General features: G+C 36.3%; 1 protein-coding gene and 1 non-coding gene across 3 annotated transcripts in view; one reads left to right on the forward strand and one right to left on the reverse strand.

The window, feature by feature from the left end:
• Nucleotides 1-4137: 4137 nt before the first annotated feature.
• Nucleotides 4138-4210, reverse strand: Trnak-cuu. Its single transcript has one exon. It is a non-coding gene; the product is annotated as a tRNA-Lys (tRNA).
• Nucleotides 4211-8623: 4413 nt separating this feature from the next.
• Psma3 (proteasome 20S subunit alpha 3) overlaps nucleotides 8624-20666 on the forward strand; it is a 21862-nt gene continuing 9819 nt past the window's right edge. The window contains exons 1-5 of one of the 2 annotated variants that reach the window (XM_015480931.2): nucleotides 8624-8791; nucleotides 11599-11681; nucleotides 16813-16936; nucleotides 19473-19574; nucleotides 19653-19726. In XM_015480931.2, the coding sequence (XP_015336417.1) occupies nucleotides 8771-8791; nucleotides 11599-11681; nucleotides 16813-16936; nucleotides 19473-19574; nucleotides 19653-19726 (404 nt within the window). In that variant the 5' untranslated portion in view covers nucleotides 8624-8770. The remainder of the gene's footprint in view (nucleotides 8792-11598; nucleotides 11682-16812; nucleotides 16937-19472; nucleotides 19575-19652; nucleotides 19727-20666) is intronic. The other variant, XM_015480932.2, reaches the window with a different exon arrangement.

Consider the following 20666-nt stretch of genomic DNA (forward strand, 5'->3'; position numbering starts at 1 on the left):
ACAGTTCACCTAATCTGTCCTAGGTACTGAAGACTTCATTCACTTTATTATTTTCAGCAGTTATTTCAGTTAATGAATGAAAAGTGTTAACCGTTATCAGTTATTTCAAAGAATAACATGAGTCTGTTTTTAAAATTTTTTTCTTCTGCTACTCGTGTGTCCATATTATAATAGTGTGGCTTTTCCGGGAATATATTTGATTCTTTGGACTGAGAATGTTTGGTAGCAGGGTCAAGCATTTGACAAAGTATGGAAATATTCACTTTTTAACTTTACAGTTTCTTTTATGAACAGTTCTACATTTCAAAGCTATTTCATTTTTATGTAACATTCCATCTGCTCTATAAACATGTTTTCACAATATTATTAATCCCTGCTTTTGTGCTTTATATATTCTCAGGGTCAGGGGTTCTTTGAAAAATATACTCATCCATTGTTTAGCTTTTATTTTTATTTGTTATGTGTTTACGTTTTAAAATACTTCTGGCAGAGCCCAGCATGGTTGCACACATCTATAATCCCAGTGAAGCAGAAAGATCATGAGTTCAAAGCCAGCCTCAGCAACTTAGACCCTAAAAAAAAAAACAGGTCTGGAGAACCTCTGGGTTCAACCTCCAGTACCATGATTAAAAAAAAAAAAAGACAAAAAACTAGCATTACTTTGTCACTATGTGCCACTTTAGTAGCCCAAGACCAAGGTTTATTTGATATCTACTGAATGCTGTGTACCTATTGTAATATAGTGTTAGATACTGTAAGTGCTACAACAGTAAGATGTAGATCTTTGCCCTTATGTATTTGCAGACTAGTAGAAATGGTTGTGTACACAAATGATTATATAGAACAGTATGGTGGATGCCACGAAAGGTATCAATTGCTTGTTTTTACTATATTTAATTCTGACCAGTAGTGGGAAACTTCTTGGAGGAGGCTTTTGACCTAGTTTCTGAAGGATGAGTAGGATTTCAGTAGTTGGGAGGTTATTCCAGGTTATATGAACTGTACATGTCTTAAAGCAAGTGATCTAATGTTGCTGAAGAGCCCAGCACGCTGCAGAGTGAACAAGGAGAAGAAACATAATAGGAGATCAGGTCACAGAATGGAGAGGTAGGCGTATCTCATAAGGACATCTTTCTGAGTGAAGCAGGGGCCCCTTGGAGAGTTTTGAGTGGAATAATGACATGATAGACTTGTTTTTAACTAACTTATTCTAGTATTGTGTTAAGAATACAGTTTAGGGAGACTGAGGCATGAAGATCAATTAAGCCATTGCAGTACTCCAGGTCAGGTAAATCTGACCTGGTCTCAATCAGGGTGCTAGAGGGAAAATGAGAAGTTTGATTCTGGAGAAAAAAAAAATCATATATATATGATTTTTTTAAAAATTTATTTTGGTACCGGGGATTGGACTCAGGGGCACTTGATCATTGAGCCACAAACCCAGCCCTATTTGTATTTTATTTAGGGACAGGGTCTAAGTTGCTAAGCACCTTATTCTTGCTGAGGCTGGCTTTGAAGTCATCCTATGTCAGCTTCCTGAGCTGCTTGGATTGTAGGTGTGTACCACCACACCCAGCACTGGATGCATCTTGAAGGGAGAACCGGAGGATTTCCCAATAGATTTGATTTTGATTATCTATTGCTATGTAACAAACTATTTGAAGACCTGATGGCTTAAAACAAACAAAAAATAATTTTATCAGCTAATGGTTCTGACAAGGCTCCATTGAGCAGTTCTGTTCCATGTGGTGTCAGCTGGAAATATTCACTTGGTAGTATTTCATTGGGGTGCTAAAAATGGAAAATAGCTTTGCTTACAAGTCTGGGGATCTCAGTGCTCTTTACATAGTCTCTCTCTCCCCATATGGCCTCTGCCCAGATGGACAACTTTGGCTTCCTCAGAGCATGTAGCTCAAAAGTACTTGGACTTCATACTTGGCATCTTGTAACAAGCCCCACCATGTAAACCCTCATCAATTCACTGTTTGCATCATATTTATTCCAGTATACAGCACGGTGCAGAGTGAACAAGAAGAAGAAACAATAAGAGATCAGGTCACAGAATGGAGAGGTAGGCGTATCTCATAAGGACATCTTTCTGAGTGAAGCAGGGGCCCCTTGGAGAGTTTTGAGTGGAATAATGACATGATAGACTTGTTTTTAACTAACTCTCCCCATATGGCCTCTGCCCAGATGGACAGCTTTGGCTTCCTTAGAGCATGTAGCTCAAGAGTACTTGGACTTCATACTTGGCATCTTGTAACAAGCCCTACCATGTAAGCCCTCATCAATTCACTATTTGCATCATACTTATTCCAACTGGCTAAAACTACACACATGGCCAAGGCCTCAGTGTGGAAGGGGAGTACAGGAGGGCTTGATTCATTAAAGGGTACCTTCATAATGGGGTTGAAGAGAAAAAGGAATCAATGATGATTCCAAGATTTTTGGTCTGCATAACTAAAAGAATGATGTTAACATTACATTAAGTAAATAATAATAAAAGAAAAACTGCCAGAGAAGATTTTGGACAAAGATGAAGAGTTAAGTTTTGTACACATGAAATTTGAAATACACACACACACACACACACACACATACACATATACTAGATATCTGAATGGATACTCAACTTTGACATTTCCGAGAGCTCTGGGCTTTTATAAAAAGTTAGAAATCCTAAGAAAATAACTGGTATTTAAAAACATGAGATCACCAAGTGAGTGAGTGTGGATAGAGAAGAGACAATGACCAAGCACTTATCCTTTGAGCACTCCAAAGTGATGAGGTGGAAAGGAAAGGAGCAACTATAAGGGGAGAAACCAAGATAGTACTAGTGTTGTGGAAGCCAAGGGGAAAAGTATATCCAACATGGATGATCAGATTTGTAATAAATTTCTGATAGGCTAATAGATTAAACCTGGACATGAACAATTGGATTTAGTAAGGAGGATATGAACAGTTCAACAGATTAGTGGAGAAAGGAGAGGCAGGAAAGCCTGACTGGAATGGGTTGAGAAAGGCAAGAAGTAGTTCCCAATATTTGGAAACTAATCTGATAGAGCTAAGCTTCAGTGCCCTTACAGGGCTGATAATGATGCTTTCTGCTAAATTGTTTTCCTCCCCTTTCTCACAGAACATCCGCTTCATACAAGTTGGCCACTGTCCTATTCTCTCTTGCTAAATGAGTGCCTGTTTACCGATTTCAGCTATATCCTTCCCTTAATCTGACCTCGGTATACATGTAAGATTCATCAGGATCATAGAATTGCCCTGGCTTTCTGAGTATCCAATGTGGATCAAGCCCCCTACTTCCTCATACCCGTCACAATATTACCCAACCAAAGTCCAAATTCAATCCTAGGTTCTTTTTAAACAACCACCTTCTTACTTTACTGTTCTCCCTCACTGTGTTAGTTAATATATCCGATTTGTTCACTAGGGTGGTTGTTGTTTCAGTTTTTCTGTTTTTTAAAGTCCTGTACACTGTCAGAGGAACAGAAATAAAAGGGTAGCCTGCAGGGAAACAGGATGGAAATTTTTGTTTTAAGATACAGAAATAACAGCAGGTTTGTATATTGAAAGAAACAATCAAGAGGAGAGAAAATCTAGTTCCTTTAATACAGGACAGCACGGATGGGTCGCTCGCCTGCGTACTCGAGTGCGTGAGATCTTGGAATGTGCCTAGCTCTGGTGATCCCAGCGAGTGAGGGTCCCTTTTGCTCAGAGTCCTTAAGCGTCTCCAGCTGCTTTTACATGGGTGGAGTAGAAAAACCAACTAACATTAGGGTTCGTGGTTTTGTTAAGACATAAGCAAAAAATGCCACCGACCTGCAACTACGAAATCATGAATGGTAACAGAATATGCCTAGAGACTGGTCTAAAAAAGTGGCCTTTTAAGTTTCTTTTGTGTGTTAATGAGGAGGGGTGGGGAACCAGCGTGTGCCATCAAGTGCGCAAGCGCAGTTTCAGACTCCTTTCCTTTAGGAAATGAACTTTCCCAGAGATCTTCCTAATATTGAAAGGGTTTGGATTTCTTGTCTTAAAAATCATCCTTAAAGTGTTGTGATGAAACTATGAAGAACTAGCTCCGAGAAAATTGAGCTTCCCCTATCAAGATAAAAAAAACCTCACCTGCGCCCAACGTGGGGCTCGAACCCACGACCCTGGGATTAAGAGTCCCATGCTCTACCGACTGAGCTAGCCGGGCGGCTGCAAGCCAGCCTTAATTTTCTGTCTTTTGGTGACTGCTTACCCGTATTTGCTTTCCTTCCCCAGTCTTAAAAAATTATTCCTAATATACTATGAAGTTGGCCTTTCAGAATTCTTTTCAAGGACGTTTTAAAACGTTAAAACTCAAATTTAAAAATTGTTATTTTATATGTAATCCTAAAATCACTGAAAACTTACCCAAGACTTTATAAAATCATTGAACTTTTCTTCTGAAGTGTTTTAAAATATTTACTGCCCAATATGTTATCTTCTTTACATAAACACGTGTCAAAGCTATCCAACGTCTATCAAATGATATATTCAATTCCTCATATTTGGGCTCTGCATTAAAAAACAAATTTCAACCTCTGAGAAATTAAGTTTCACTGAAGAACAGCGGAGTTTAGCTATTTTCTTTGGTCTGGTCTGATTAAGGAAAGTGAAGTTGTGGAAAGGGGATACTGATTCAATTTAAAAAATTGAATGACTCTAATAATAGAGATTTAGGTGGTTCAGAGGCTATCATCCTGCTGAAATGACAGAAACTAGGAGGGAAGTCTCTGAATCTAAAGGTAACAAATATTATTTCTAAGAGAAAAATCTGATTTTGATCAAATTATGACAAACTGAAACAATGGAATAATCTCCTATGAAAATGTTAAAATTCTGAAAGTCGGGCAAAACTTTCTAAATAAAGGATTCTGTGAATCTTCCTGCTCAAAATTGCAAGTTAAAGCCTAATTGTAGCCCTGGGAATTACAAAGAATTCTTAGGATATTTATATTTATAAATTAAATACTTTGAGCATGGAATTTCCTGATACTCAATTTAAAAATATGGCATGTCATAAAATATTTAGATTCTTCAAAGTAAAACTGGGACTTAAGTAGGATATTTAAAATTTTTAAGCTTAAAATAATATAATTACAGGCTAGAGGTGTAGCTCAGGGGTACAGTATTTGCCTAGCATTTGTGAGGCACTGGGTTAGATCCTCAGCACCACATAAAAATAAATAAAATAAAATAAAGTTATTGTGTCCATCTATAACTAAAAAAAATTTTAAAATACATATATGATTATAACTTTTTTCGCAAACGCAAACTGGTTTATTTGTGATTGTTTCATAACTTGGAAGAATGAAACTGGGAAATGAAAAATTTTTTACATATTAAAATTATTATTTCTAACCATTATTTAAATAATTAAATATGACAACAGACGTAGTATCAAATAATTATTGAATGTTATTTGATAATGTTTAAATTTGTTATATTATGATTTATTAAGTTATCTATCACATGCAAAGCATCATTAAGTATTCTAACAGACTATTTTAAAAGAGATATTAACTTCAAAAAGCTGATCATCTTATAAGAAAGATGTGTAAGTTACATATCAATTTCTTATGTACTACTTCCAAATGTATTTTGGAGTAAAATTGGTCAAAACAAATCCATACCCATTTAAGTCTTGCAATGAATCAGACAAATAAGGAAGAACTTGAGACAATTTAGTGCATTTTTCCAAGACATAAGATAAATCAACAATCCAACCTCAAAGTAGGCAGTTCATCTGACAATGAGTTCAGAAATAGCTCCCAAATTATCAATGAATAGAGTGACCTACGCACTCAAACACACTGTATTGCACACAAGTAGTGAATTTGTTTAAAAATTTAACTTGAGTACCTAAACAAGTTTGGAGTACTCAAGTTTCACTTCCACATGAACCCTCCTATGACTACAGACTTTAGCTTTCTTCAGCACTTTCTTACCCATCTTGGTTGAAATCAGGAGCTCTTATGAAAGAATTACAATTAGCATGTTTTAATGTGAGGTAAGTTAAGTAGTTTGTCTTTGAAGAAAATTTAAATGTTTTATTTGTTCAAGAAAAAGAAAACTTAACCATTAATTATAGCTTCATTAGTAGGAAAGAGCAACTGAAATTCTTTTTTTCCTAACTTTCTACATCCAATTCTTCAGCATGCCCCACAAATTTTCACTTCTACTGCTACCTCTAGTCCAACTGATTGAGAAAGATCATTGAATAATTTAAATCAAATAATGAAATTTTACAGCTGGAATTTTTTTTCCTGATGTAGAAAACCAATAATTAATGGGAATGAAATGATGGAATTAAAAACTGCCAGTTGGCTGCCACCATAATAATAATTTTATTCAAATGAGAATAATCAGATACTATAACTAGTGGACAAAAGTTTGAGGATAACAGGATGTTTACATAGTCTGAAATTATTTCCCCACCAGTTATTTATTAATTAATTACAAAGGGGAAAAGAGAAACTTATATTGAAGAAATGTTAAGCAAATTATCAAAGTTAAAATTACCATTAACAGGGGCTGGGGTTGTGGCTCAGGGGTAGAGCTTTGCCTAGCACATGCAAGACCCTCAGTACCACATAAAAATAAATAAAATAGAGGTATTGAAGGTATTGTGTCCAACTACAACTTTAAAAAAATTACCATTAACAGAACAAATTGACATCATTTGTCTACTAAGATAACACTTTGGCATGAATGAATATATTAAGGAATATTCTACAAAATAAATGGTTTGAGTTTTGTCAAAGATGTTAATACCATGGAAACTCAAGACATACTAGGTAACTATTTTCCAGATTAAAGAAGACTGGAAATATAACAACTGAATGCATTCTGAGATTTAGCTTGCGCTGTGAAGGGCATAACCAGGAAGTGCCAAAAATTGAATAAAATTGTTAGATTAGGTAGAAATATTTGTTAATTTTCTTTCTTTTTGTACTGAGAATTTAACCCAGGGTGCTTTGCCACTGAGCTATACATTCCCAATCCTTTTTACCTATTTATTTTTGAGACAGGATCTCTATACTTTGCCTAGGGCCTTGGTAAGGCTGACCTTGAATTTGGGATTCTCCTGTCTCAGCCTTCTGAAGTCACTGGGATTACTGATGTAAACTACCATGCTCGGCTATTTTCTGATTTTCATAATTTTACTATGGTTATGTAAAATTATGTTTTGTCTTCAAGGGGAAAACACACTGCATTTTAATTTAGTATTTAGAACTAAAACAATTGCTTCCGGCCTTTTACTTACATTATATTAAGATTCATTCACAAGATCTGGTCTAATGTCTACATCTTTGATTTCGCTTGTCCCTCACCGCACTGAAATCTCTGATAAACCATACTGACATGACAGTTCCTAGGAAAAGCCAAATTTTGTCCAGTGCCTATTCTCTAAGCCTTTCCTTTTCCCAGGTTTCCAGATTAAAGAAGACTGGAATTACCCATTCAGAAAGTCATTTCCTGAGCACCAGCCCTAAAATTTGCGCGTCCATCGCCTATTAACTCACTATTTTTATCTTCTACCACTTACAGAACTATTTTGCTTATTTATTTTTGTTGCCTGTTTCTTCCCATTGAGAATTCCGCTAGGGATGGGAATATATCTCGTTCACCATTTTATTAGCAATGTTCAGACAAGTACTTTTAACTTACTAATGCTCAATAAATTTCCTGAATCAGGCTTTTCCTTTACTCAAAAACGTTATACTCATAGGAAGGGCTCGAATACTTCTGTAAAATTTCAAGTTATCATATGATACCCTTAAAATGCAATTTCCTTCCGAAGGCATAAGAAGGTGATATAGCCGGGTGATATAACGGCTCCGGAGGCTGAGACAGGAGGATCGCAAGTTCAAAGCCAGCCTCAGCAATTTATTTTATTTATTTATTTATTTATTTTTTTTAAGAGGAAGCTCTTTTTTTTTTTTTAAATATTTATTTATTTTAGTTCTCGGCGGACACAACATCTTTCTCTGTATGTGGTGCTGAGGATCGAACCCGGGCCGCACACATGCCAGGCGAGCGCGCTACTGCTTGAGCCACATCCCCAGCCCCAAGCATCGAACCCGGGCCGCACACATGCCAGGCGAGCGCGCTACTGCTTGAGCCACATCCCCAGCCCCAAGCCTCAGCAATTTAGCAAGCCCCTGTCACAAAATAAAAGGCCTGGGGATATGACTCAGTGGTTAAGCGACTGGTACAATCCCTGGTACAAAGTACAAAAACAAAAAAACAAAAAGTGAAATAAATACCATCATTATCTGGGTCAGAATTAGGAGGTCAAGGACAAAGGGATAACTCTCCCCTCCTGCTTTCTTAGCTCTTAGTACAGGAACATCTTTCCTTGTTTGTTTCAAGACAGACGAAAGAGATAATATAAAATATAAATTTTTCCTGGGAAAAGAAATAGAGCACTTTCTTAAAGGACCCAATGACCCAAAGTGTCTCAAGGCACTGCAACTGAAGGAAAAAAACCCTACCTTCCCCTAACCACCAAACCCCAAGTCTATTGGTCCACCCCGGGGCGCCGCTCCCTACTCTCACCTCTCCTTTTCCCACAATCCTTTAGGCCGCGGAACCAGCGGCAGAGAAAAAGGCTATTGGTTGAAATTGCAGCCAATGGGAGAGCTTGTTACTAGTCTGCGCGGTGCGGAGCTTATAGGGCAAGTGCTTTGGGCTTGGAAGCTCTACACATCCCGGTGGTTTTAGCACGATGAGCTCCATCGGCACCGGGGTGAGTTTGTTATCCCTCAGTGGGTTATTGTAGCTAAGCATCGGCGTTGAAGGGAACTCGGGCACACTGCGTGGGGGGCGTCTCAGACCCGGGGTGCGCTGGGACTGCCTTGGGTAGGGTGGGCCGCTTGTGGCCGCCTGGAGGCCGGCGGTCTTTTATCCCTGTGTTCTAGGCCCGCTTCTCAGGTGTCGGTGGCTCTTAGAAGCCATCAGCCTAGCTGTAGCGAGCTTGGCCAAGCAGCAGTAAGATTTGGAATGGCCTTGGATTGCTGAGTCACTTTTCTTAAGCCGCTTGGGAAACCGAAAGTGGAAACTCGCGGGCCCTGAAATAGTGTGTGAAGGGTTTAGGCAACAATTGGCCTTGGAGAACCGCCGAGACACTGCGTCTTGGGATTCTATGGTTTGAGACTAATGCTGTCTATGGACCGCCTTTGCAATTCTTAGGCTGCTGCTGACTCATAGGCCTTCTGTGTCTTCCGTTCAAGTACACTCAGTGTATGAGTCCATGGAAACCCTTTTGGGACGGAACTACTAAGAAAAAGGGTCTGATGAATCAGTTTTTTCTTTGACGCAGCCTTTCATGTACACATTATTTAGTAGCACCTTATTGGCATTAGTACTGTAAACATTTCAGTGATTATCGGCTTAACTGCTTTTGCCTTTATTTTTGTGGTACTCGGGATTGAACCCAGGGCCTCGCGCATGGTAGACAAGCACTCTGCCACCCTCACCCTGTAAAAATTTTTAAATTTTTAAAGGGTCTCAGTAAACTGCCCAGTCTGGTCTTGATCTTGTGATCTTCCTGCCTTAGCCTCCAGAGTAGCTGGCGTGCGCCACCTGCTTCTGACTTTTAATAATTTGAAGATTTTGGAGCTGGATTTGTTCAGTTTCCTATTTCACTTTTTAAATGTGTTGTGTATGTGCGGTCTTTTGCTTGCTACTTTCATACTTATCCATATAGAAAGGTTTTTTTTTTTTTTTTAAATAAGAATTATCTTGGCTATTTGCGTTAGACACATTGAATAATGGGTTCATCAGTGCATCTATTCCTGCTTACAAGATTTTGATACTTAGCATTTAGCCCAAATACGGTATTCCAAGTTTGACAACAGGTGTTTATGTTTGAAATTTTTTAAACAATTGAGTTAGGAATGTTGCAGTTATGTCATACTTTTTTTGGGTAAGTTAATGCTTAGTAATGCATCTTGTAGAAAATCAGTTTTGCAACTACATTAATATAACCTTCAGTTAACAATGTTTCATTCTGCAAATCTTTTAGAAATAATTGGTAATATAATCATTTGATATATTTTAATATTGACAGTGGCAGAGTTAATGATCTCTGAGACTCAGAAAGTATCAATATTGAAGATTTATCTCCTGTCTTCACTTTTCTGAAGAACACCAGTTACTAATATTTGTCTTTTTTGCTACTTCTGTCTTGTTGATGTTTAATAGTCATTTTCATACTACCTATCCAAAGTAGAGCTCTAAATTTTCTCCTCTTGCCGTTTTTCATCTCCTGTATTCTTACCTTAGTGAATGATTCAAGTGAAAAAGAAATATGTGATTCATTTTTATTTTATTTTATTTTTTCAGCCGAGAGACAGTCCATTAGCAAGGTTTTTGTTTTAACTCTAAAAACGTATTCCCTTGCCTCTATTCTCTTGTCAAAGCCACTGTCATCATCTTTGGAATACTTGGTCTTTTCATTCAGTCTTGTTGCCTGTACAGTTCATTTTCCACATGAAGTCAGAGTGACATTTTAAACACTAAATCATATTGCCTTCCTATTTGAACTTCTCATTACATTTATAATAAAGGATAAACTATATACTCCAGCTTGGAAGACCCATTATTGTTTGGCTCATCTCTCCTTCACTGGCATAGTGTTTTCATTTCTTCACTGCTAGTGGTGATCAAGATGCAGTAACTGTATTTTTTTTTTCTTGGCTAGGCTAGATTTCTTTGTGTTTTCTCCATAAGTGGCTACTTCCTTGTCTTTGAGATTTGACTCAAGTATAACTGCCCCAGCAAGGCCTTCCCTGATGAAGTAGTCTGTATAGTTTCTTCTATCACTTCACTGTTTTTTCTTCATCTTAATTGTTTGTGTCTAGTTCAATTCTAAAGATAAGGATTTTATGAATGAGAGATTATCTTTGTATTTGCATGTAATGACTCACATGTAATTGATACTTATTAAATATTTGATGAATGCTACCTGATTTGACCAAGGTTCTTCAGTTTAGTGGTACAGCTATGAATTTAAATGCTCTGACTGGATTGTGTATGTAGCTGAGTGATAGAGTTCTTGCTGGGCTCCATCCTTAGCATCTTTAAAAAAAATACACACACATACATCATACACACACACACACACACGACTTCAGTGCTGTTTCTACCATAACACAGTAACACAGTATTAAGTTTTTCTTTCTTTCTTTTTTTTTTTTTTAATGTGGTGCTGAGGATCGAACCAGTGCCTCATATGTGCGAGGCAAGTGCTCTGCCACTGAGCCACAACTCCAGCCCAGTATTAAGTTTTTCAAAAATGAGTTTTCTGTGAAAGAAGTTCTGACCTCTTCTAAGGACTTGCATCCTTTACTTTTCAGTAGTAGAAATTTAAGCTGTGTAAATTAGCCACTATTGCTGTTTTGACAGGCTTCCCCTTCATCAAAGCAGAGTTTCTGATGGGATGTAACAGAGTTCTGCTGGTTAAGCAGTTTAATGTTTAGAAAAACAAAAAGTTGTATGGTTGTTACTGTTAAAGGTAAGTCATTATAAGCTTGTTGTTGCTTTTTCCCCTAGTATGACCTGTCAGCTTCTACATTCTCTCCTGATGGAAGAGTTTTTCAAGTTGAATATGCTATGAAGGCTGTAGAAAATAGTAGGTAAGAAACTTGTTTCACTTGAAGTAAATGTGTTTTAACCAGGTGTAAATATTTTAATTTTTAATGTTTTGTAATTAGGCTGTTATGTACTGTGGCACATAAAAGTATATTCCATAAAATAATTTATTATCCATTTACAATTTCTTGTCCAGATCTTTTCCATGAGCATCGACTCTATACTTCCAGTTGATTCTCCTTAGATATCCATGTCTCAAATATAGTGTATAAATCTACATTTATTATCTTTTCCAGCCCATTTTCCTTTTTGAAATTCTTGATTGATATCATTGTTTTTCTTGACCATTAGGTTTCTGATCTGTTGTCCTATTTTTTAAATTTCTCATGCATTTCGTGTTTTAAAGTCCTATATGCAGTTATTCACGTTTGTCTCAGCAGTCTCCCTCACCCCCACCCCCCCACCAATTTCCGTTTCTACTGCTTCTCTCCAAAAGGTGGGGATTTGCGAAGATCTTTTCCTGTTGGGTACTGTTACTTTATTATGTCTTTTATTGTTTTGAGTAGTTACTTGTTTTTGCATATGTTGACACATGGGAAACCCTTAGTACTTAATGAGCAAATGTTCATTTTATGTGCCATCTTTTGAGTGGTAGAATGAAGGAACATGAATTTCAAAAGGTTTATGAAATATTTTTAAAATTTTTGAGCAAAAATTAAATCTTAACTCCTCCTGGTATTTGTAATAAATGTGCTGAATTTTGTGTTTAAATGTATTATTAGAGATATTATCGGTACTACAAGCTATTGGTATCTGATAGTATAATAAAAAAAAAAACTAAGAATTTTAGACTGAAGTATATTTGTCATTCTTTACAAAAAGCCTGATAGAATTCAAACTTTTTTGGCACTGAAGATTGAACCCAGGGATGCTTTACCAGGAAGCAATATTCCCAGCCGTTTTTGTTTTCTGAGGCAGGTTTTCTGAGTTTCTGAGGCTAGCTTTGAACTAGTGATCCTCCTACCTCAACCTTCCAAGATGCTGGGATTATAGGCATGTGCCATTGTACCTGTCTAGAATTCAGATTTTAAGAAAAAGTTGGTGGATATGGTGGCATGTATCTGTATTCCCAGGTACATGAAAAGGTGAGGCAGGAGAATCAATTGAGCTCTGGGGTTTGAAGCTAACCTGGGTAATATAGTGAGATTCTGTGTCCAAAAAAAAAAAAAAGACATTTTCTTCTGGCTGACAAAGGAATTTGGGTTCTTGGAACAAGGAGCTGGAGAGACTTAGCCAAGTTACAGAAAAACATCCTCCTTTGTTTTCTTGTATTTTCTTCTTTTTTTTTTAGTATTTTTTTCAGTTGTTGATGGACCTTTATTTTATTCATTTATTTATACGTGGTGCTGAAAATCGAACCCAGTGCCTCACACACGTGAGGCAAGCACTCTACCACTGAGCCACAACCCCAGCCCTGTATTCTTGTATTTTCACTGGTGTAAAAACAAAGTTAAGTCTTGACTAAGAGAAAAATTAGGGATATATCTTGAAACCATCTATATAGCCCTGAAAATTGAGACTTAGCTGTGAGGAATTGTATATCTTAGGAATTCGTTTTCTGTAAAATACCTCTAAATATTTATAACAGTTACATTTAAGAAAATAGGAGTAAATAAATATATTAAGTAAATAAAAATATTTTTAGGAACTGAAACCTAAAAAGGCATGACATTTTGTTTCCTTTTTCTTTTTCTTGAATATGGGATTTCTCTGGTTCTATGAATGTAACTTTTTATTTTTTTTTTTTTTGCTGAGGATCAAACCCAGGGCCTCAGGCATTCTCTGCATACTACAGTACATTGAGCCACATCCCTAGACCCTGAATGTTGCCTTTTTTCTCTGTAAAATTGGGATGTAAGATGTCTACCTAGAGTACATAACCTTCCCATAACAACGAAATATATGTAACACAGTTGGAAAATTTTTAAGTGCTACATCTGCACAATTGCATATTAAGAATAATAACAATAAATGAAAAAATAACTTGTTTCAAAATACAAAAATCAGTGAGAAAAAAGGCATTATTCTACAGGTTTGCAAATATCAGTCTTAGTTTAAAAGTTTAGTTAGATTCTCATATCTTTGTTCTACCTATTATGTCTTATTGAAGCACATGAAGCAAATCAGGCTTCACCCAGATTGGGAAAATGGGGAGTATCTTAATAGACTTTTCAGATAATTATGGACATAATTCTTTAATACTACACCAGAACTGATGGTAATTATGAAGTCTAGAAACAATAAACTCCTACTTTGTTACCCTAAAATGCAGTGGACTGTCATGCATGACTTTGTACCATCCTGGCTTGGTCATTTGGAAAATACAGTTCATAGAGTTACAACAGATGTCCCAAATTATACAAACTATCAAAACATCACATTTGTTAATATCACCACCACCAGTGTCAACTTGAAAGTTTGTAAATATTGGGAAGCAGACAAGAATTTTTATAATGGTGAATATAAGTTTTCTAAAATTTCAGTTTTTGCTTGAAAATTCAATTTTTATCATTGATAAGAAATTCTGTCAGTTTCCCTTGAAGTAACAGTTTCATGTTATTTATTTTAGGGAAACTGTCTGCCATATAACTAAATGTAAATAACCATAGTTTATCTGTCATTAGTTCTGTAAAATGAATAACCCCTGGGTACATCACCTTCTGTGTGAATAGTCCTGGGTCAGACATTTAATCCTATAAGAAAATTCACAACTCAAAAGAACAAAACCAAACCAATCTGTGTACTAGTGCTTTTTGTCTTGAGGTGCCCATATTTTTGTCTTTAATAGCACTTTGCCTCCAGTTTCATTAGTAGAATATTAAAAAGACAGATACTTGCTGGGTGGCTCATACCTGTAATCTCAGCTACTTGGGAGGCTGAGGCAGGAGGAACTGGGGTTGTCTCAAAATAAAAAACAAAAAAGGTCTGTAGCTCAGTGGTTTTTGCTGGTGGGGTGGTGGTGATGGTGATGAACTCAAGGGTTCAGATTAAATTAAGTGTTCCTTCATTAAGGACATTCTTAACTAAAAGCAACTTTTTAAATATGTGATAGCAGAACAGAGGATACATTTCTAAGTAGTTTATACTTATTGTTTGTGGTCACTGCATTGATTCATGTTAAAATGCCAGCAGCCTTACCCACCACTGCTCTGTGTTATCAGTGAAAATGCCCACACAGTGGATAGGTATAAATGAGGTCTTTGGCTTCATGGATATTATCTCTAAAAGTTTCTCAGAGATTCTCAGAAAGTTTCCAAACTACATTTCGAGAACTTTTGATTTAGAATAAAAATTGCTTTAGATTCTCAACAGTGAGGAAAAAAGAATTGGCTTAAGTTCAAGTATTGCATATGTCTGTGGAAATTTATTTAAATATGCAGTTATTTAAGAGGAAGTGCACCCTAGCTCCCAGAATAACTTGATTGAGGCAGAAGTGAATATTAGGGATGATGGTGAGGTTAATTTCAGTATAGGTGTTGGAGGCATGACAGTGTTGGAGGCATGGCAGTGAGGTTAATAAGATTCTTAACAGGAAATTAAGCCCAGTTGACTTTGCTAGATTCTCTGGATTTTTATCTAGGAAGCTTGGAAAGGACTTTCAACCTGGTAGGGGGCATTGAAGGCATCTAAAAATGTTGGGGGGCGGGGGGAAGAGCTGAATTCTTAGATAATTTTTTCCCCCTGGGAAGAAACACCATGATTTTATCATGGTGTGTGTGTGTGTGTGTGTGTGTTTGTATGTTTTATTGGAGATTAAATTGCTGAGGCTGGCCTGGAACCGAGTGATCCGCCTGCCTCGGTTTCCCAAGTTGCTGGGATCACAGGCATGTACCACCATGCCTGGAAATTTGATCAGATTTTGAGAGACCTGTAACTGACAGGTTTCCTCACTTTTTAGGTTATGGGCCACTTTTTAAGATTATGATAATGACAATAAAATAGGACTAGATATTAGGCTGCTCATGTTACATAAAATGAATTGAAGAAGTGGAAAAGATGTTGTAATCTAGGCCTGAAATTATAAGGATTCTAGTGCTAGTAAGAAAGGAGTGGACATGTGAGAAATTTTGAAGGAAAAAAAGTCAATAATAGCTCAATATGGGAATAAAGGATAAAAAATGAAAACATAAGGATTAAAACTTGGTGATGCAATTATCGGAAATAGAGGAATTGAGATAATTTTACAAAAAAACTATAAAATCAAGTGTTTTTAATTTGTCCAGTTAGGTTTCCTGATCAGAATTACCTTTATTAAAAAGGATAAAAATAAAATAGTTAACATTTTAGCTGGGCATGTGGGGCACACCTGTAATCCCAGCAGCTCATGAGGCTAAGACAGGAGGATCATGAGTTCAAATCCATCCTCAGCAAGGGCGAGGCACTAAGCAACTCAATGAGACCCTGTCTCTAAATAAAATACAAAAATAGATTGGGGATGTGGCCCAGTGGTTGAGTGCCTCTGAGTTCAATCCCTGGTACCAAAAAAATAAATAAAATAATTAACATTTTAATTTTCCAACAGCATCATGATTTCTCCACCTTTTACTTGAAGTTAAGATCTTTTTATCTTAAACATTTGTAGCATGTAAGTTTTATTTTTTTCAATACTTACTAGAAATAGTACATGTTGATTGCAGAAAAATTGGAATAAACAGATGAGCCAAAGGAAGAAGAAAAATAAATCATGAACTGGGGATATAGCTCAGTGGTAGAGCATTTGGCTAGCATATGCTAGATCCTTGGTTTGATCCCTTGCACTGAAAAAACAAAACCCAAAACCCATAATCCTTCCACCCAGATTATTCACTTTATCTTTTCCGCATATACTATTCATAGAAAAGTAATTTATAACATGTCTATCATGTTATACGTACATTGTGCCATATTATACGTATTGTTAGCACTTTTAAAATTATATATTAATATTTTTGTCAACTGATATTTTAGATTTTGGGGGGCTTCACATGATATTCATTAATATAAATTTAATTTATCATAGTTTAGGTTGCTTTCCCTTGCTAGTTTTTAAATGTTTTACCTAGTTTTGTGATTTCTTAAAAAATTATTGTTTATTCTGTTTTTAGTTTTAAAAAATTGACTTTCTTTTTGTTTCAGTACAGCTATTGGGATCAGATGTAAAGATGGTGTTGTCTTTGGAGTAGAAAAATTAGTGCTGTCTAAACTTTATGAAGAAGGTTCCAATAAACGACTTTTTAATGTTGATCGGCATGTTGGAATGGTAAGGTCACCTTTTAAACTGTTCCTCTTTGTTGTGTCCAATTTCTTTTGAAATAACTGATTGAACTATAATAAAATGTGATTTTAGGAACATTGAGTCAGAAGTAGATCAGTGAGTAGCCACAAAAATAATCATTGAGTTACCTTTTACTGTCTAAAAGGTAGATTCTCATAACCTTAGTAACAAATGTGAAAAACCAAGTTGTCTTAAGGAGGAGAAAATGGGGGGAGTATGTATAGAAATAAATCTTGGCAGCCCTGATCACCAGGAGATGGTACATGCTGAGAGGCAAAGAGTGTTTAGTTTTTTGTATCCCTTATGGAAATCACTGTCACAATAAAGTTGATGTCAGAGAAAATAGGAAGGTGGAGCACTAGGAAAAGATGTTTAAAAAAAGACGAGTGAACACATCCTTTTTAATGGCTTCATGGGCATCACTGTAAGTTACTACCTACAGCTGGTATCTAAGCCGTCTGAAGTACTGCAGTGCACAAGTTCAAGCCAAGCCATAAATATACTATCAGTATATATTGATGTCATCCTAGTTACATGTCAGACTATTTCCAGTAAGAACTATCACTCTCCCCCCAACAAAAAGAAAGAAGTGTTTCTAATTCAGCTACTGTTCTGAAAAGAAAAGGAAGAAGAGAGAATACATGTGTGCTAGATACATAAATGCTCTCAGTCTCGACAATCGAGCTAAGGTATACAGATGAGGAAACAAATGTGCTGCTTGTAGAGAAAAATTGCGATTCAAATTTGGGTCTATTATTCCAGAGCCTATTCTGCAGTGACACATTATAAAACTCATTTCTTTTGCTGATAACTTTGGTATTCCTGAATTGAGATGTAGTGTTGAGTATGCACACACACAAAAGGTTTGGCAAAATAAAACCAGTAAACATAAGGCTAATTTTTTTTTCTTCTTCAAAGATGATGTTTTTCTGAATGCTGTTTCTCTTCTGAACAGATTTATTATTGTCAGTGAAACTGAAGTGTTCTGATAAAATTTGTCAGATTATACCTTAGCTGGTAGGATGTGCATTATGTATTCTTTTACTTAGTAGAAAAAGTTCAAGTATATTTTTTGGGGAAAACTTTGGTGATAGAAAAAATTTTAAATTTGTCCCATTTGTTAGGTGAAGCTAGGAAGCTAACAGCATTTTTTATAAAAGAAAATTGGCAAAAATTTGGACCGTGAAGGAGGTTAGACAAAAGAGGTCTTCTTCAAAGTAATTTGAGAGTATTAGACTTCATAGTAAGTTTTCTTCAAAGCAACAGAAGATTTTTTAAATGATGAAATTTTTGAAATAACTGATTGAACTATAATAAAATGTGATAACCTTGGAGAAGTCATTCTAAATACTTATTTCCTCCTCTGCAAAGTACTACTGTTTTGTAATAAGTGCTCAATATGTTAGGAATTTACCAATTTATTAGGTCCAGTAAAACAAAAGGATGTTAAAGATCCTGATGTCACTTTTCAATTCTGTGAATCTAATCTAGCAGTTTCCAAACTTTGTTGGTTGATGGCACTTTAAATGTCTGAGTGATTTGTTTTCCCTGGCTTCACTAGCTAAAAAGTAATATTTAAGTCCAAACAACTTAGTATATGTCCTAAAAACATAGTAGTTGTTAGTGGGGAAAAAATGCAAAGAAGATATTTTTAAGAAAATATGATTTTTATTTTATTTTGAAAAAAATACATTTCACTGGGTATGGTGGCAAATGCATGTAATTCCAGTGACTGGGCAGGCCAGAGGAGAAGATTGAATGTTTAAGACCAGCCTCAGCAATTTATGGAGGCCTTAAGTAACTTAGTAAGAAGATCCTGTCTCAAAAACAAAAAAATAAAAAAGGCTAATTCAGGGGCTGGGACCAAAGCTCAGTGGCAGAGTGCTTGCCTAGCATGTGTGGGGCACTGGTTCTATCCTCAGCACCATATAAAAAATAAATTAATAAACAAAGATATTGTGTGTCCCTCTAGAACTAAAAAGAAATATTAACAAAAAAAAAAAAGAAAAAGAAAAATGCTAATTCAGTCTTAAAGCACCACTGGGTTCATTCTGCAATACCAAATAAATAACCAAAACTAAACAACTGTGTATAGTTTGGAATCATATTGGATGCTACCACCCTCATTTCATGGTCCTTATTGATTTTTCATAGTACTTTTTTCACAGCAACTTGAAGTTATACTTAGTAAATTTCCAAATGTAGGACTGGGGATGTGGCTCAAGCAGTAGCGTGCTCACCTGGCATGCATGCGGCCCGGGTTCAATCCTCAGCACCACATACAAATAAAAATGTTGTGTCCACCGAAAACTAAAAAAATAAATATTAAAAATTCTCTCTTTAAAAAAAAAAAAAATTCCAAATGTAATTCCAAGCATCAAAGTGCCCCATAAAGATCTAAAGCCCAAATTTATTTGAAATGATGCTTGTTAAAACACTATTATATAAACCTGTAAATAACTGTACTTTTTGATTTGTGATAGGAATGTGTTTATTAAATTGGTACTTTGTTTCCCCTCAGGCTGTAGCAGGTTTGTTGGCAGATGCTCGTTCTTTAGCAGACATAGCAAGAGAAGAGGCTTCCAACTTTAGATCTAATTTCGGCTACAACATTCCACTAAAAGTAAGTTGGTAACATATTGAGGAACCTTTTGAACAGTAAAAGAAATGTATTAATAAGGTTTTCTTTTTTCCTCCTCAGCATCTTGCAGACAGAGTGGCTATGTATGTACATGCTTACACACTCTACAGCGCTGTTAGACCTTTTGGCTGCAGGTATGAAATTTGTGAGATTATCAAAAATCAGATCTGCCAATCTTACTGAAGTGAGATGGTATCTTAGGGTGGTTTTGATTTGCATTTCTCTGACTGCTAGAGATGGTGAGCATTTTTTCATGTACTTGTTGATTGATTGTATGTACTTCTCTGAGAAGTGTCTGTTCAGGTCCTTGGCCCATTTGTTGATTGGGTTATTTGTTTTCTTATTGTTTAATTTTTTGAGTTCTTTGTATACTCTGGATTTTAGGGTTCTATCTGAAGTGTGAGGAGTAAAAATTTGTTCCCAGGATGTAGTCTCCCTATTTACTTCTCATTGTTTCTCTTGCTGAGAAAAAACTTTCCCCTTCTCGGACTATTCCCTGAAGACCTTAAAAGAGCATACTATAGGGACACTGCTACATCGATGTTCATAGCAGCACAATTCACAATAGCTAGACTGGAACGAACCTAGATGCCCTTCAATAGATGAATGGATAAAAAAAATGTGGCATTTATACACAATGGAGTATTACTCAGCACTAAAAAATGACAAAATCCTGGCATTTGCAGGGAAATGGATGGCATTAGAGCAGATTATGCTAAGTGAAGCTAGCCAATCCCTAAAAAACAAATGCCAAATGTCTTCTTTGATATAAGGAGAGCAACTAAGAACAGAGCAGGGAGAAAGAGCATGAGAAAAGATTAACATTAAACAGGGACAAGAGGTGGGAGGGAAAGGGAGAGAGAAGGGAAATTGCATGGAAAAATGGAAGAAGACCCTCATTGTTATACAAAATTACATATAAGAGGAAGTGAGGGGAAAGGGGGAAAAAAAAACAAGGGAGAGAAATGAATTACAGGGCTGGGGACGTGGCTCAAGCGGTAGCGCGCTCGCCTGGCGTGCGTGCGGCCCGGGTTCGATCCTCAGCACCACATACAAACAAAGGATGTTGTGCTC

Source organism: Marmota marmota, unplaced genomic scaffold (genome assembly GCF_001458135.2).
Source record: "Marmota marmota marmota unplaced genomic scaffold, marMar, whole genome shotgun sequence".
Taxonomy (NCBI): domain Eukaryota; kingdom Metazoa; phylum Chordata; class Mammalia; order Rodentia; family Sciuridae; genus Marmota; species Marmota marmota.